The sequence below is a fragment of the Eurosta solidaginis genome, chromosome 5 (assembly GCF_040869045.1).
Source record: "Eurosta solidaginis isolate ZX-2024a chromosome 5, ASM4086904v1, whole genome shotgun sequence".
Lineage (NCBI taxonomy): Eukaryota > Metazoa > Arthropoda > Insecta > Diptera > Tephritidae > Eurosta > Eurosta solidaginis.
The window spans coordinates 253,895,372-253,915,017 of record NC_090323.1 but is presented as its reverse complement, the minus strand read 5'-3'; the positions used below and the strand labels follow the sequence as shown (position 1 = coordinate 253,915,017).

General features: G+C 33.7%; 1 protein-coding gene across 7 annotated transcripts in view; it reads left to right on the top strand.

Moving 5' to 3' along the window:
- Nucleotides 1-19,646, top strand: part of Iml1 (GATOR complex protein Iml1) — a 100,532-nt gene that overhangs the window by 29,254 nt on the left and 51,632 nt on the right. For 5 of the 7 annotated variants that reach the window (XM_067789849.1, XM_067789847.1, XM_067789846.1 and 2 more), the window contains exons 8-10: nt 2,451-2,649; nt 2,908-3,042; nt 11,050-11,133. In XM_067789849.1, coding sequence (XP_067645950.1) covers nt 2,451-2,649; nt 2,908-3,042; nt 11,050-11,133 — 418 coding nt within the window. The remainder of the gene's footprint in view (nt 1-2,450; nt 2,650-2,907; nt 3,043-11,049; nt 11,134-19,646) is intronic. The other 2 variants (XM_067789850.1, XM_067789848.1) reach the window with 1 other exon arrangement.

Below are 19,646 nucleotides of genomic sequence, written 5' to 3'. Positions count from 1 at the left end.
TGTTCTTTGGTCAGAATAATGAAACACGTGTCTTTTTTCCTCAAAAAAAATTTTTTTTCGGGTTTATCGAAAATTGAATTCGATAAAATGCAATCGATATTTTATTCACCTATTTCTTCAACTGTCAATAACTTTGCCGATAACTTAACCGATTCTCATGATTTTTTTTGAAATGTTGGTTATTACATTTACTTTTATATAAATTTATAAACAATAGCATATAGTTTAAAAAAAAAACAACGTTTCTTAGTATTTAGTAAAAATTTATGGCTTTTTTCAAAAATTAATTTCTCAAAGAGGGTTATTTTTTTTGTTTAAAATTTTTCTATATTGAGTGAACACTCCATATTTCAACTTGATCAAACGCCTATTAGCCAAAACTCGGTGTTTTCGAGATATGAATTTTTGAATATAAAACATTTTTTCCTCCCATATATTGATGCCATGCATAACAGCATACAAAATTAAAATATCACATTTATTATTGAAAATATTCATTTGGTGTTATTTTTCAGAATATGGCAAAATATTTCACTAAACCTCCAATACCGTCACAAGAGCCTTTGCCATGTCCTGTTACAAAATCACTGTAATTCTGAAAAATAACAACAAATGAATGTTTTCAATAATAAATGTTATATTTTTATTAATTTTAAGCATTTGGCATTGATCGCCTTGTATTCTGATATGTATTGCATCAATAGCCGTGTTTTCTTATACACGCGTATACGTTTCGTTTGCGCGTGAAAAAAACGCCTATCCTCGCTTAGATAATGCTTAGGAGACCCATCTGGCGGCAGTGGTTAAACAACTAGCTACAGCTACAGGGTGTAGCGAAAAGCGGAGACATAATCCTCTGTTGTATTTCTGTGTGTAACATATAGCTGAATCAGTTGTGATAGTGGACGCGCATAGAATACATGGAATTAGTGCAGAGGGTGATACATAGACATATATTTCAGTTGCATCTGAGTGTAATGCGTATTGAAATTTAGGAGTACTAATTTTATGCGTAGCAATTTCAGAGGTGTATTTAAAGTTTGTCACTTAGCAGTCCATATAAAGTTTAAGCGTAAACGTATATAGACGTGAAAAAAACGCAGCTAATATATGGCGAAAAAAAAGTTTAATATTCAAAAATTCATATTTCGAAAACATCGAGTTTTGGCTAATAGATATTTACCCAAGTTGAAATAAAAACTGTTCACTCGATATATAAAAAGTTTAAGCAAAAAAAAACTTACTTTTTTTGAAATATTAATTTTTGAAAAGTCATAAATTTTTACTAAATACTAAAAAAAATATTTTTTTAACTATATGCTATTGTTTATAAATTTATATAAAATTAAAAGTAATAGCGAACATTTCAAAGAAAAAATCATGAGAATCGGTTAATTTTTGACAAAGTTATTGACAGTTGAAAAAATAGGTGAATAAAATACCGATTGCATTTTATGGAATTCAATTGCCGATAAATCCGAAAAAAAATTTTTTGAGGCAAAAAAAAAAAAAAAACACGGTTTCATTATTTTGACCAAAGAACAACATATTAAAATTTTATCGAAATCAAAAATCATGTCCTGCGCGGATCGGGTGTCTTGAAATGGAATAAGCCTATAGCTTAACCTTGCCACTTTGTTCGATAACATAAAATTTTCTTGCTCATCTCAGCTTAAGCGGCCAAAGTGGCAGGTTTAAAGTCTCCTTAGATTTAACTGTAGTTTAAACTGCTTTTGTTTTTATCGGCCTATTGATAAATGATTCAAGGTTCGATTCGAACTCAAGGCCAGAACAATAATTTTTTTTTCTAATGATAAATATTGTTATTTTTTAATTTTTCTAAATTTGAAAAATTGTATTCTGGCCTTGAGCTCGAATCGAACATTGAATCATTTATTAATAGGCCGATAAAAACAAAAACAATGGTTAATAAACCATGAGCATTTGGCAATGTCGAAACAAAGTAATTGATAATAAACAAATCCAGCATTATCAGTGATTTGCAACAGATGGCGCAACACTGAATAAATATAGTTGGTAAGAAGGAATAGAAGTAGCAATTTGTCAGTCAAACAAACCACCGCTGTATGGCTAAATGGTAAGCGCAGCATGCCTAAAGCGTACTGACGAAAAAGGCTTAGCACCCTTCGAAATGGATCTATCTGCGCAGCTATGGCAGGTTGTCTGAAAAGTGTTCTACTTACTATTCCAAAAACAAAATACAATTTTTCAAATTTAGAAAAATTAAAAAATAACAATAATTATCATTAGAAAAAAATCATTGTACTGGCCTTGAGCTCGAATCGAACCTTGTAGTTTAAACTCGCACTGAAAATCCAGGCATAATTATTAAAAAAAATACTAAATTATGATTTAAATAACGTAATAAAGACGGGTGGACTTTAAGAATGATATTATTGTTGATATATTATCTTTATATTTTCTCAAAGGGCCCAACGGGCGTACTAATACAACAACATCATTATCAAGCCGTTCCTGCCAAACCTCATAATGTAAACTGTATCAATTTAATTAATAATGATAATGAGTATATCACCGGATTTAGCACTTTTGATTACGATCACACCTCAACATGTTCTTCAATAAATAAATCAGTTTCAGCAACAAATGATGGTGAAAAAGCTGAGTGTAAGTTTGCAGCAACAACAACAACACATTCAATTGTGGCTCGTTTCATCACAAATCGGCCAGTATTCGAATGAATTTTGATGAAAATGTTTCTCCAATCATATAATTACGTTATACGTAGATTATGCGTTGGATTTGAAGATAAAACGATTGCCAAAACTTATTAGAGGCGCAAATAGTCGTAATGCGATAGAATGACGCACAATTGCTGTTTCAAAAATGTATTTCATAACCAGACATTTCTTGATTTTTTTTCAGCCTACAAAAAACGCACTAATTCATTTTTAAATAATGGTAACAATAATGCAACAAATGGCTTTGCAGCTGTGCCTACGAAAAGTTTTCTGTGGGGTGCTACGGGTGAACAGGAATGGACACCAGCATTAACAACAGGTATTCTCTTTTATTTGCCTATTAATAGTAAGCTAAAGGTATATACTTATGTATAAGTTTTAACGTTTTAGGAAAATTTAAAAATAAACGAAAAAAACAAAAACTACATACATATTTAGTCTATTGCTCGACAGCTATTCCAATATATTATACATACATAGTTTTGCTGCTTTAACACTCTACGTTTTGTTAATGTTTTGTTCAAATTTCATAGCTCTTCTATCATTTAACATTTAAAATAACATATTATTATGATATAATATCGCACCTTTTATTGTGAACAGAAATACAGTTTCATTATAAAAAAAGATAGTCAAATACAGTTATGGTGGTGGTTATTTTTGTCCCTTTCAGGCCCGGTTTTTCAGTACAAGTTCAACGCAGTTTGTCGGTTAAACTACGCTTAAACTTATTCTGCAGTTTTTCAGTCCACTTTAACTGAAGTTTAAGCTGAGCTTAAGCGGCCGATCTGGCAGAGTTAAACTCTAGTTAACCTATCAGTTATTTACGTTCGTACGAAATGGCGTCTAATATACCCAACAAGCATTTGGACTTGAGTACCACTAGAGCTCATGTTGATAACTAGCCATACTTCAAAAATTGCAAGAGTTGTTTCGAAACAGTGGCTCAACTCGAGAATCATAGCGTACTCAGCAAAATAGAGAACTTTTTATAAAGCAAAATATGCTACTATTTCAGCCGAAAAAATGTAATTAACAACTTGCGGTTCTCTATCTGGAGTCAAATGTATGATTCAATGATGTTGATGTAGGATCTTCGGTGTGGCAGGCCAAGCACGTTACCATCACACCACTGCGGCCGCCTATATAATTTATGCTTGATTAATTACACTTCATTACTGCTATCAACCAGGTGTTTATTTCCCACAATTAACAGCTGTTGGTTTTGTTGGTATCACTTTGGAGATTTTTTTCAACTCCACCTCAACTCGATATATAATGTAAGATATCAACTGGAAAAATGGGTTGAAAATTCATTTGAGATCTGTACATTTCTCAAAATCTCTCGAAATTAGGATAATAATTGGAAAAAATTAAAGACGTTGGACATCAACTGGAAAACTTTTAATTTTACAAAATTTCTCAAAGGTTGGATAGTGATTGGAGAATGAAGTTGGATATCAACTCAAGAACTATATGGTTTAAGAGTAATTAAATAATTATGTTGGATATCACTTCTAGAACTAGATATATATATAGGAGAATTTTTTTCCATGTTTGTTGGGTAAACAAAATCCAGCTGTTGCCGAATATACAAATTATATAGAAAATCAAAAAACCAATGTTGCCGCACAAAACAGCATACCCCAAAGGCGGCCTTAAACTGTGACTGAAAAACTACTCAGTAGTTTAACTGGAGTTTAAATTTGACCAGAGTTTGAGCAAGCTTAGTTTAAGCTTAGCTTAACTAACCACTGATAAACCGGGCCTAAGGCCCTGTTTTTCAGTAAAAGTTCAATGCAATTTGTCAGTTAAACTATGCTTAAATTTATTCTGCAGTTTTTCAGTCCACTTTAACTGAATTTTAAGCTGAGCTTAAGCGGCCGATCTGACAGGGTTAAACTCTAGTTACCCTATTAGTTATTTGCGTTCGTTCGAAATGGCATCGAATATACCCAACTAGCATTTGGGCTTCAGTAACATTAGAGCTCATGTTGATAACAAGGCAAAAGTTGTTTCGAAACAGGACTCAACTTGAAGTTCTGAGCAAAAAATGAAGTTTTTTATAAAGCAAAAAATGCTATTAATTAAAAAAATATAGTTCCCAACTTATATTTATGTGTGGTTCTCTCACTGGACTCAAATGTAAGATTACAATGCTACAGTATTTTCAAGAAATTAAAATTGTATAACTTATTTTTAATGAATAGCGCTTCTTTACTGCTATCAGCCAGGTGTTTATAGCTTTGTTTGCGTATTTTTCCAACAGAAACTCACAAACGGCCAAAATCCTCTCAACTATTAACTGTTTCCTCTCATAGAGAAAAATATGTAAAAAAGTACGCGTACAGAAATCCATCAAAAACTATCACAATTTGCAAACAGCTGATAAATGATTGTGCGGTACAAAAAATTATAAAAATTTGAAAAAAATGGAAAGGTCAAACAATTAAGAAGTTAAGTGTTCCCCAGGCACCAATTCATCCATATTTTCGCCCTAATTATTTTCATTAACACATACCTTTTCCAGTTTTTCGATCAGCTGTTTTTGTGTTTGTAAATTGCTGTTGGCAAAAAATTTACCAACAGAAAATTGCAGCTCTCAGCAAAATGAAATGCCACTTTACTCACTCTTTTTCTTAATTTTTTGTTGGAGAGCCGGGTACGCGAACAGAAAAATCTGCAAAATTTGCAAAATCAACAGAAAACTGGAATACCCGAACGAAGCTTATTCTCACAATAAACAGCTGTTGGCATTGGTGGTACCACCTCGGGGAAGATTTTTTTTCAACCCACCTCAACTCGATATCCAAAGTAGGATATAAACTGGAGAAATGTATTGGATATAATAATTTGAGAATGACTTTGGAGGTCAACTCGAGAACTATACATTTTACAAAATTTTTCAAAGGTTGGATAGTGATTGGAAAATTAAGTTGGATGACAACTTGATAACTATCTGGTTTAAGAATAAGTACAGCATGATGTTGGTTATAAGCTCTGGAACTAGATATATATTTCTGAAGAATTTTTTTCCATGTTTGTTGGGTAAACAAAATCCAACTGCTTCCGTATCTACAAATTATCTAGATTAAAAAAACAGTGTTGCCGTACAAAAAGCCTACCCCAAACGCGGCCTTAAACTGTGACTGAAAAACTGCTCAGTAGTTTAACTGGAGTTTATATTTGACTACAGTTTAAGCAAACTTAGTTTAAGCTTAGCTTAACCAACTACTGAAAAGCCGGGCCTAAGTATTCTAAAAATGTGCTCATTATTTCACTAGCAGGCTATTTTGAAATATCATAAAATAAATAAAATAAATGCATGGCGCGATAAACTCCGAAAAATTTTAGGCCGAGCTTCTCTACCAATTTGCGCCGCGCTCCTTTTAATTTTTCCTTTAAATTGGCGGGACGGGACCTACATACATATTTTTGCGCCGACTCCGAACGGCAACTGATTAGAAGATGAGTTATCACTGAGAAGCTTTTCATGGCGGAAATACACTAGGAGTGCTTGCCAAATCACTGCCGAGGTATCATAAAATCTCGAAATATGAAAATTTGTATTTGCTTCTGTTTACAATAAAACGTGCGATATATTATCATTACACTATAGTAATTAGGCGCCTATATATTATTATATGAAAAAAAAAAAATGTTTAAATTAAAATATTCTTTTGGAAATTGAATAGTAACATGAGTTCTTGAAAATGATAAGAAATATTTAGGGGTTTGTTTAAGCTGCTAGTTCCGAAAGGATAGCAGTTTGATCGGAACTATTATTGTTCATCTCCTGATCAAATCTGGGGCCAAATCGTTACTTCCGTGATCGTATGACTCGTCACGTAAAAACATGGTTATCGGATTATAATATACGTGATCATACTATTTGTATTCGGTATTATGGTATATTTGAAAGAGTAGTTTGAACGCAATCGCTGAATCGGTTTATTTTTGGCATTTTTACAGGCAATTCGTCGTTTTTAAGTCTATCATCACTTTAAAATATGTTCCAGCGTACTTTTGGTCGTAAACAGTAACTTATTCGAAATAAACCTAGATTTGGTTGCTATCGTATGTTATAATCCCATTCAACTTATACGAATGAAGTATAGCGTAATTTTCTTTCGTATCATATTCCATTCGTGATCGTATGTTACGATTCGGACCCTGGTTTGGATGTAATTTCAAAATTTGTGCGGATAAAATTCAAGCCAAACACATACACGTGCAGTGATGCTAGAAGTGCGTAAAAACCCTATATGTAGGGTTTTTACGTTGTAAAAATAGAGCGTAGGGGAAAAAGGACAGTTTTTTATAATTATGCAAAATGTAGGTACTTTTTCTTAGATAATATTGTTTAAGTGTTTTTACTGCGGTTTTCTATCCCACACTAAGTTTTGCAATGAAAAGAATTTTTGTGATTGATAACAGATCTGGCATCACGGTTAGGACAAGTTACTTTTGCGATTCCTCTTAGCATTGACATTCGTTTATTTTTCCTTGCCGTTGCAGTTCGAATCCGAAAATATTTCCCTAGCCGCGCTGCAAGAAACAAGAAATATTTATTTATAGTGTCTTAATTTTTCTAACTTGTACAATCTCAGTTGTGGATTAATTTTTAAAGAAATTTTGTGTGAATAAGTTGGTGTGCAAATGAATTTAATTTCTTGATTAAATTGCATTTTGACGGTTGCAGGTTAGTAGTGATGGAGTCATCAGATTCTTCTGGTGCTGATAGCCAGACTTCCAAGCGTACAAAATATCGCAAACAGAAGTTTAATATGGGTTGGTCGGAATTGAATGTTTTTAAAGGATGGCTGCAACTTTTAAATGGAAATCCGTATAAATGCAAATGTATTCCTTGCGATAAGAGTATGAATTGTGGTAAATCAGAACTAGTAAAGCATTCCGAAACAAAAAAGCACAAAGAAAAGGTTACAGCGATAAAGATAAATAAATCCATAGTTTCATTTTTCCAGCAATCGGGAGAAGCTGGTTTGCGCCGGTCTACTCAAACGTTTGAAATAAAACTTAGCTTGTTTTTTGCGGAGCATAATGTAGCCTTTCAAATAGTCGATCATTTGCTGCCCCTTCTTAAGGAAATTGTGCCAGATGCAGACATTATCAAAAACGTCAAAATGTGCAGACAGAAGTGCGTCAATACTATAACAAAAAAGCTGAGTGAAAAAAGTATAAATTCCATTTGTCTTATAAGATCGTATTTAAAAGATTAAAATTTGAATTGTATTACTTTCAAATGTTCTGCCGTGCATTATGAATGCATGCGGTTCTTATATGTTTGAGTGTATTAACGAATTGACAATAAAGTACGCATGTGTATCATTTAATTCATTACTTATTTACATATATTTTCTTTGTAATGAAATTGTAGTTAGAAAATTTAAGATTGTAGGCAGAAATTTTTCGAGTGTAGGGGAAAGTGGGGACTTTTTGCAGCCAGTGTAGGGATTTTTGAAAAAATCTTCTAGCATCACTGTACACGTTTTGAAAAATAAAAAATAAAAACCGGCGATGAGCTATCTCCTATTTGTCTACTCTAAGGACAAAGCAATGTGAATAGGATATAACAATTTGAAATCGAATAAACTTGTAACAATGATGGCTGGCAAAAGGCTACAATAAGCTAAGGCGAATACCATATAAAATATAAAGGGCTACGATTAAACATACCGAGGAAAATGGATATATAAAAACAAGCAAAATTGGAGGGCTCTCGAACAGCGTGTCGAAGAATTACGTAATTAACCTATAAAAAAGCATAGGCACTTAATGCAAAAAAAAATGTAGTGCAACAGGAACAAGAACAAAAAAATGTGAAAAAAAGCCACAAGGCAAAAGCAAGTACTTGGTAGATGGAAAAAAATTACAAATTAGTTACAAGCTACCAGTAATCTTTTATGTAACACAAAACGCGATATACTCGGCGAGATTTATCTTAAACAAAAGATCAGAAGATAATTAAAAAGCTTAAAATTGGCAAATTATATTGAGAATGTCTCAACGCCTAAACCGACTTTTATCCAAACTAAAATTGACAAGAGATGACTGCAAATCGTTCTAAATAAATTCAAATAAATTCGATTTACATACATTTTGGATCAAACCAATGGAGAAGAAGAGATTGCGCCATAAATAAAAAAAGAAATCTAAATTGTTTAAAGCTTTCCCCCGAAACATAGATATTGACTTTCGAAACTGGACCCTTTCTAATATGTATTAAAAAAAGATAATCAGTCCAATTCTAAATATTCCCTCGGAATTTTGTTCTTGCGGATATTTTTATTCCCGCGGAAAAATTCCTCTAATTTTTTTCTCCTAGGGAGAACAATAATTGGGGAATAGGAATTTCGAATTTTCGAAGTCAGCTGTTTTGTCAATTGCAATTTCGTTGCGCATTTCTTATTTTGTTTAAAAAATTGAAAAGTTTAATTATTGTTGCGAAATTGTTTGAAATTAAGAAATAAAATATAAACAATGCACAGTATTGCATTTCGTGTGGTATTCACTGCAATGAGCAAAGAATTGATGCCACAGCAACATCAACAGAGGAGCATAAGAAGAAGAAGACGGTGGGATAACACAAATCCGCCGGAGTTGCCTGCTTCCATTCAGCAAAGCAATTTTCTGGCGGCCAAGTCGAGTTGAATTCGTCTTTCATCATATGTTAAAATCTATTTAAGCCTTCTTAAAAAATCCTTGCGCAATTCCTGGATAGCTGCATCAAATATACCAAGAGCTCTTCCGTTGCTTATCATATACTTTTCGACTTAAAATAAAGAATATTACGGTAGAATGTACATATTTTACTACAAATTTGTACAAATAAGTGTTCTTTCTTAAAAGAACCAATTTCCTTTAACTATTTTGATGCATTCCCTTTAATATAACAAGTGAAAAAACTCCTAAGTAATGGCAGAGAAATCTCGCTCTCACTCACATTCATAATACATACCTACTTTTCTCCCATAATCGGTTTCCGCTTATTCGAACATTGTTCAGAATAGGAGGAAAGGGAGAAGTGAAAAACTCACAAGGAATTTTTATTTAGAATACGAGGAATGGGAGAAGGGAAAAACTCGCACGGAATTTTTGTTTAGAATTGGGCTGAATGTCTTACTACAAATACAAATTTTGAGTGTGAATTCTATGTAAGTTTGACCAATTATTGGAAAGGAGAAATTGATAATATCGAAATCCGAAAAAAATTATGTACATATGTGTGCTTTTATTGCTTTTCGACATGGAAGTCCTCATATATTATATTTATTATTTAAAACTTTAACTAAAAATGTAGGCGTGATCTGCCTTCTTTTCCTATTTGAACTGTACAATTTTTTTTCTATTATTTTTTCTCGCAAGAATCAAAAGCGTTAAATTACACAGCTATACAAAAAATAAGGCGGATCTGGTAAGCGACATTGTATCCCCATGCTATTGAAGCGCTGAATCCAACTCCACTATCAAAATCGACGTAAAGCGCGATGGTTCAGCCGTGAACTAAAAAAAGAAACATCACAGGTGACAGCGTTTTTTTTTTAGGTTAGCGAACTACGACCCGCCGGCGCAATTTTATAGCAGAACCGAATTCAGGTCGCCAAAATTTATGGAAAAACATGTATTGCATTACAAAACCCTACATTTTTTTTTTGTATGGCTGCGTAGGTAATCGAATTTAAGTGTTTCGCAGTTCAGTCTTCTGACTTTCTTGATCTCCTTGCCTTGGTGTCTTCCTAAGTCTTCCCAAAATACTGCTAATAATTTCTTTTCATTGCATCGTTCATACATACATATATAAGTAAATTAATTAATAAAAATCATAACTCGTAAGTCATATCCTCATTGTATTGTAGTTTTATGTGTTACTTGTGAAAAATAAGAAGTAAACAAAGTTCTCTGCTACAATGCATACATTTTGCATTACATATTTACATTATATAGGTACATAATTCCATATACACATACGCATATGTATCCAATACTTACATACATACATAAAATAATATTATGTATACAAAAAAATGTTTATACTAATATAAAATGTATTTTTTTGTATTTTCTCTTACTTTTTTCATATGTTGTGTGCAAAATTTTGTGTGAACGTACAAAATATGAATAATACATAAATTGAAAACAAACAAAAAAAAAAAACCGAAAAAACGAATATCACCTAAATTAACACTAATATAACCCTGTCTTCTTCAATCAAAAAACGAAATTCAACACAAATTATGTGCAAAATTTTTTGGCCTACAAAATTATCAAAATAAAAAATGAAATGTGAACGTTGAAATGGGTGTAGAATTAAATCCCATAGTTGAAACAGAAGCGCCATTAAATAGTGGGTGGTGCGCAAACGCAGACGGCAGTGGCAAAATAATAATAGGTTTGCTAATTAGTTAAATACAATACATACTTACTACGTAGTACATACATACTGCAATTATTTGCAATATTTATATTTTTATTTAATACTTTTTTAAGTAATCTTTTAACATTTTGCACTTATTCCGTAAAAGCTTTTGCTTGATTTCTATACATACATACATACATATGTAAATATCATAGATGGGCATTATCAGTCAAAATCTACGTATAAAAATTTTCAGTGGAATGCTTTTCAAAAATCGTTGCAATAATATTGTAATGGAAATGAAAATCGACGTGGAATTCTACTTTCATTTTTTAAAATGGACCTGGAACAATTCCAGTCGATGGGATCTGTACATCTATGAAAAGTGTATACGAACAAAAAATAAAGTTATCGAAAATCGGATTCTGGCATTTTGGAAATGACAAGCTTAAACAGAATGACAATAAGTTATGCATTTTCTCGAAGAAGTTTATCTCTTTTCGACGTCTGTTGAATATGTATATAAATTAAACCACGAAAACTTTTAAATGTGACACTCTGGACCTATTTTTTAGCTTAATGCTGGATTACCAAAATTTTTTATTCAGACCCTAATTATATTTTACCACGGCTTTTATGAAATCTTTTTTATGTAGAAATTGAATTTTTTTCAACACCCTATAAAACGGCGAAATAAGTTCTTTCTTTAGAACTCGTCTATTTGACCATTGATTTCAACAAGGGCATTTAAATGAGCTATCCAGCTCTGGTTCACGATCAAACCTCTTTACAGCGATACGGATCAGTTCTATGATAGTTGGAAGCACTCAACTCATATGTACACATGATGGGGTGCCTGTTATTTACCAGCCACTAATATTTTAGTTTAAAATTCAAAAATTAGTTCTTTAAACCATTATCGATTGAACCGGGGATTGGTCACCCTGTATTGCTGAAAAGAAAATGTCAAATGATGCTGTCTTAACTGTATTTTTACACCCAGCATGTACTCTTACACAAGAATAATACAACTTTTAATGCATAACGGTTGTACGTAATGGCATAAATATCATTCATTCCTCGTTCACCTTTGGGCTTTTATTCGCTGCACTTATTTCATGTCTGCGCAAAGTTCATACAGCTCAACATTATAGCTCCTTCGATACTCGCCGTCGGCATCACAAATAGGATCATAAATCTTCCGCAGAGCTTTTCTCTTAACCACTCTAAAAGCCATTTTCTATCGACACTGTCCATAATTCCGAACCATACATCTGGACAGGTATGGTGACTGATTTGTGGTGCGTGATTTTTTTTCCTAGAGAAAGGACTTTATTTTTAAATTGCCTACTCGGTCCAAGTAGCTTTTGTTGTCATATTTGAACTTGAAAATGTGCGAAATTGAACCATAACCACGCCCAATTTTTCAATATGGAAATTTCCAAAAATGGAAAAATGCGATAATTTTTCACCAAAGATCGACATTTTGATGAAAATATAAATTTGGTAACATTTTGAACAATGGGTGTGGCACCGCCTACATTTAAAAAATAAAATTTTAACGTTTTGGTTACCCTTGCTTCCTGTGCTTCTAACTGCGAAGATATTTGTGCCACCTGCAATGATAAGCGCTCCTCTTGTTCTTCTATCTTGGATGTTATACGTGTCTTTTGCGATTCCAGTTGGGATGCTATACTTGTCTTCTGTTCTGCCAGTTGAGATGACATTTGTGACAACATTTCTGAAATACGCGTTTCTTGTGCTTCAATCTTCGATGTTATTTCTGACGACATTTCTGCAATACGTGTTTCGTGTGCTTCAATCTTCGATGTTATGCGTGTCTCCTGCGAGTCCAGTTGAGATGCCATCTTGGATGTAATCTGTGTCGACATTTATGACATACGCGTTTCTTCTGCTTCAGTCTTCGATGTTATTCGTGTCTCTTGGGATTCCATCTGTGATGACATTGTCGATGTTTGAGCAGATATTGCAGCCTAAACCATGTGCGATGTTTCGTTTTTCTCTTAAATTTTTGTTGTTGTCTCGTCCCCATCAGGATAAAAGACATACTCGTCCACATCAATTCCTTCTGCTTCCATTGCCTCTCGTAGCCGTGCCTGAAGCTCGAGTTTAACGCCGCTTGTATTCAATCCACGGCTCTCCAACTCCTTCTTCAGTTGCTGGGTCTTCAATTCACTGAACTTTGCCATGTCCTTGTTGTCCTCTAGAATTTATTCAACAATTCCTCTTCTGACACCAATTGTAACGAATTTACTGCAATTCCCCTTATTTGCAATCTTCTGCTAACGTTCGTATCGCTAAATTGCTGAATAAATAACTCCAATATTTAATAATGCAAAATGGCCTTTATTAAAGTACTTGCTCGCTAGATAGCGTCTTAATCGAAACTGCTTGATAGCTCAAATCAAACTGAATTCCAGCGCCTCTACATTTGCTGCCTTTTATACTCTCTGATTTCAACGTTCGCATCTTCTAGGCGCTTCCATTTCCAGAATCTATTAGTTGCCATCAGCTCTCAAATTTCTCAGCTGTAACTACAATTGCACGATTTTATAGCTTCTCTCATTGCATACTTTCCGGAGTATCTCAGATATATGCATGTGTTTGTGCATTGCTTCTCCGCTGCTCGTATACGTACATATGTGTAGACGCAATTATTGATTCGTTTATGTAGATACATAATTATTGAATTATTGATGTGAATTCACGTCACTGCTTAGCATCGGCCTAGAGATGGCAGTACCCCTTAGTGTTGCTAATATTCGTAACAATACTATTGTAACGAATTTAGGGGGAATTCCGCTTATTTGAAACCTTTTGCTAATGCTCGAATCTCTAAACTGTTGAATAAATCACTCCAATGTTCATTATTGCAAACTAGTCTTGATTTAGATTACTTTGGGAGTACTTCCCAATTATACTTCACTTCACAACTAATAGCGTGTTTAAATCAAACTGATTCCGGCTACTCAGCTTGCGCTGCTTTTATACTCTCCGTTGCTCCATTCGCATATTTTTACTAAAGTCTAGACGTTTCGCCTTCTAGAACTGCTGTATCTCCTGCTTGGTAATTGAGCTACATATATGCGTGTGTATGTGTGAGTAACAACTTCGGCTGATGACTACATCTGTGTGTGAGTTATCTCTTCGTTGTCTTTTATATATGTGTGTAAATGATGATTGATGTGTTCATGTATATACGAATGGCTGCTTCATGTTTTTTATTGTTGCGTGATTATTTATTTAGTATTAGCTTAGTGATGCTAATATTCGTTACACTATTAATGACGCAAACGACCAATACCAACGAAATTTGGTAATTTGTTTGGATAATTTGTTTTGACAGTAACTGTTTCCTGCCAAAATGCGCGGAATCGGTTGGAAATAACTTCTTATTTCCAGGCTTCCGTCTCCGTCACGAACTGGAACTATATTGGTAGTGAAATCAGATTATAGCCACGCCCACATTTTTCTAAAAATGGAAGAACTTTCAAAATGCAATAAAAAATACTAATAAAGTGATAGAACCTATTGCGTGGATTAACTTAATGACAGGAAATATAAATTTAAGTAGAATTTTTTTGGAAAATGGGCTGGGAACCCATACGAATATCTTAAAACTTCTCAAATGCTGGATAGTAGTTCACATTGATGTTAGAAATCAACTTGGTTAAATAAGTAATTTTTCGATGTTTGTTGGGTTAGATAATCCAGAAAGTTCGAGTTTAATAGTTTGAACACGAGTGAGAGGCGGGCGGTAACGCAGTGAGGCGAATAGCATGACAAAAGTGTAAACATTAAACTAGAAAATCTGCTATCCAATTGTTAATACATATTAGCTTTAAAGTCATATGATATGATTACAAATAATCCCAATTTTAAAATAACGATCGCATGCACCCAATGCCACTAAAATGCTTGGCTTTTAATGTATGTATGTATGTATGTAATGATCTAATAGAAAATGCACCAAGTAGTATGGGTATTTTCATATTAATTAATAAAATTTATTAATATAATTGTTGATAGTTGTAGTTACTTAGTGCATGTATGTATGTAATTAGATTAATAAATTGCAGTTTTCAACTGCTCTACTGAAAACTAGGCTTCACATGCATCTGTATTGTAACGAATTTAGTGAAACTCCGCTTATTTTACACCTTCTGCAAACGTTCGATTCGCTAAACTGTTGAATAAAGAACTCCAATATTCTGTATTGCAAAGTGGTCTTTATTAGACTACGTTGGGAGTAGTACAATTATACTTCACTTCGCAACTGATAGAGTGTTCTAAATCAAACTGATTACTAACTATTCAGCTTTCGCTGCTTTTATACTCTCTGTTGCCTCGTCCACCCATTTCTCCTAAGGTCTAGTAACTTCGCGAACTTCATGCTTGGTTACCAGCCATATATGTATGTACATGTATATTTGTAGTTTATAGTCTCTTGCATAGCCATATGCGTGTGCATATGTGAGTACTACCTCGGCTGAAGCTGAGTATCTCCCTGCTGCATTGTATGTACATGTGTAAATGATGATTGATTTGTTTACGTACATACAAGTGGCTGCTTAGTATCTGATTAGGGATGTGAATATTCGTCACAATATGTTTATATATTAAACTACATGTTCAAATTTGTATCAAACTTAAAATTACTCAGCCCTATCATGTGTTCCATTTGAAAGAAATTTTGTCACTAAGGCATATAAAAGTACCTTTAGGGTCGTTAAGTTAATCCAGAATTTATCTGGAGGATAGCAATCCTTTAGATAGTTTCATTTGACATTTTCGTTTTCGCTAACACAGGGTGACCAACTACCATTTAAATCAATACTTGTAAATATTTTGTGGAACAAATATACAAAAACCAACAAAACAACTGACTTCTGTTTACAAACGGCCCGTTTTGACCATCTTCAGTTAGTCACGTATCTATGAGTTGTCGAAATTTTCGTTTTCTCCATGCTAACTGAAGCTCCGCGTCTCAGTTAAGTGCAAGATAAGAGTGTAAACAAAAGTCAGATGTTTGGCTAGTTTTCGTGTATTCACAATAGATGTTTTGCTCAACAAAATATTGACAATTATCGAGATAACCGGGGGTTGGCCACCTTGTGTCAAATGAAGCTTTCTGATAGATTGGAATCCTGCAGTTAAAATCTAACTTATAACTGGAGATGGTGAAAAGGTCCTAAATGTATATAACTATCGAACAGCGACTTTTATGACGACGAATCGAAATGGTTGTCGAATTTTTTTTTTTCTCATCAATCTTTAACAGAAACTTTAACCTTGAATATTCTCCAGCGCGTTACGATTTTGTGCAATTGGTGCTTATAATTTAAAAAGGTTATAGCTGAATAAAATTTTGCAATACAGTCGGATTAGCTGAACACTTTATCGCATATCCCGTTACAAAAATGCCAAATCTCAGCATAGATTCAATAGTTTCAAATTAGGCAGTGAATTTTTGACACAAGTGCTGAGATAGGGCGTTCTCTAATCACATTATGCGTGAGAGCTTTTTCGAATCGTCAATTGAAAAAGGATGATGTTTTAAAAACTCAACCGACGATATGTTATTCAAGAAAATAAAGAAAAAGTATAGACATTTTTTTGACATGGAACTAATGATGTGCATGAGAAGATACAGCACACTCAAATCAGTACGAGTAAAATATTTAAAACATCATTTGCACAATATGAGCATCAAGGCAGTAATAAACGAAAAACTAGCCTGAATTATCAAAAAATTTTTACCATAGTAAGAGTACTAGTATCAAGGATAACCACTAAAAATGTGATTGCTTGCATAACAATTTTCGAAATTAATCGAATTGACTGCAATCACTTTCAAATTAGTGGTGGGATCATTTTCGAATAATATTCGAATAAAGGTTATTCGAATAAAGGAATACATTTATTCTTTTCAAATAATTCGAATAATATTTATTCGAACTTTTTATTCGTTTATTCGCTTCCATTTATTCGAATTCCTTTCCTTATTATTCGAATACTGCGTACCGAACTATTCGAATAGTACGCCCGAATTACATGTACATATGTTAGAATGTGCTTATGTATATGCACATTAGGGTATTTATATTACAGCGTTTAACGCGTTCAAGGACAATAAACGAGCGGCGAAAACAGACGGGCAGTCATTTTGAAACTAGTCACTAGTTTCACTAGAATTTTGTTACGTTTAAAATGGATTGCTTAAAGTTGTCAATTAACTTAACATTGACCTTAAATAACTTTTGAATCATCAGACTTCGCAAAAAATGTTGACAATGACTTGTAAAAATATTTTTTTTTAATGGTGACCAATTATATGTTTATACAAACCAAAAGATATCAAAATAAAATTTACATACATATGTATGTATATGGGAAACATCCTTGACATATTAATCTTATTAAAATACATGTACATTCTATGATCAGTACAGTGGTTAACGACCCCCATATTTCTAGCTCAAGACTCAAGCACAACTTTGGTTACGTAAATATAACTAAATAAATGAATATTAACAAAGCAACCCCAAACAAACAAAAATATATACACATATGCATCTATACACACATAAATATATGTATTAGGCCGGGTCGATTTGTGGGGAGGCAAAAAAATCGCCCATTGCTCTGTGAAAATCATATTCTAGGGATCAAAATAAGAAACTTTGCCGAAGGAACCATACCTCTAAAACGAATTCTGATGTCCCCCCCTTTGGGTCGTAGGGGCAAATTTTGAAAAATCCCACATTGAAATGCCTATGTCTTTTCTTTTTGGAGTTTATTTTTCTCTTTAGAAATGTATTTAGTCAGAACATATGTAAATGAAAAAATGAAATTAACTTAGTAATAGAAAAGAAATTAAAAAAAAATATTAGAAATTAGCGTTTTTACAACCCCCTTTTAAAACCAAGGCTTCACTGTGATGCATTTGCATATCGTAAACATAGTTGTGTGGGTTTTTTATTCAACCCTTTCGGCGGCCACCGTGGTGTGATGGTAGCGTGCTCCGCCTACCACACCGGATGCCCTGGGTTCAAAACCCGGGCAAAGCAACATCACAAATTTTAGAAATAAGGTTTTTCAATTAGAAGAACATTTGTATAAGCGGGGTCGCCCCTCGGCAGTGTTTGGCAAGCGCTTCGGGTGTATTTCTGCCATGAAAAGCTCTCAGTGAAAACTCATCTGCCTTGCAGATGCCGTTCGGAGTCGGCATAAAAAAATCATGTAGGTCCCGCCCGGCCAATTTGTAGGGAAAATCAAGAGGAGCACGACGCAAATTGGAAGAGAAGCTCGGCCTTAGATCTCTTCGGAGGTTATCGCGCCTTACATTTATTGTTTTTTTTATCACTGTGACACAATGGCAGATCGTAAAATTGCGTGTGTTTTTTTTAAGCCACCACAAGACACAGCAGGTAGAATTGAAATTGCCCCTACCCAAAAGTTCGACCCAAAGGGGGGGGGGGGGCATCAGAATTCGTTTTAGAGGTATGGTTCCTTCGGCAAAGTACGATTTTCACAGAGAAATAAGCGATTTTTAAATCGACCCGCCCTAATATGTATGTATACATACATGTGCATGCTCATATGTGCAAGCGATGAGCGTGAGATAAACAGAATTTTTTATTTTAGTATTCGAACTATTCGAATAATACGCACTATTCGAATAGTATGCGCTATTCGAATAATAGGGAAAGGAATTCGAATAAATGGAAACGAATAAAAAGTTCGAATAAATATTATTCGAATTACGAATACCTGGCGAATAAAAGAGTTTATTATTATTCTACTTTTAATAATAAGATTGTAAACAGAAGGGTCTACAATTAAAGTGATTGTACACCTATCCTTTCTTCTCCTGCCCCCCAACCCCAGTGATCTACGAGTCCCGCCTTTTGATTCCTAAGCTTACATTTGATTTTAATGCTGGTTCCCAGATAGACGAAGTCCTTCAGAGTTTCAAATTTATATCCATCAACAGGTACGAAGCTACGGCAAAGGACCGATTCTTTTTTGGATGAAAGTAAATACTTTTTGTCATATATTGGCCAGGTCATATTTTGTGTCAATGAATTTCAGGTATTCAATGCCTCACAAAAATATTCATAGTAATCTTCTGTATAATTTTTCGTTTAACACTTGTTTAACTCATAAGAAGCGAATCTCATCTTTCTCGTATAATTCCAATGTAAAACAAATAAGGAAGTCTAAGTTCGGGTGAAACCGAACATTACATACCCAGCTGTACACTTAAAATGCTGTTGTTGTTTGTTTTGTGTGCTTAATAGTGTTACAAGGCTGCGCAATAATACATATACATATGACTATTCTGAACTAATTTTTCTTCGAGTTATGGCCCCCGAAACATAGAAAATTGCTTAGTCATAAAAGGGGCGGTGCCACGCCCATTTTTTTAAATTTGAAGTTTTTTCTATTTATTGTTCTAAATCCACTTGAGAAATGAAATACCATTGATATAAAGCTCTTTTTTGCAAAGATATAGCTTATTT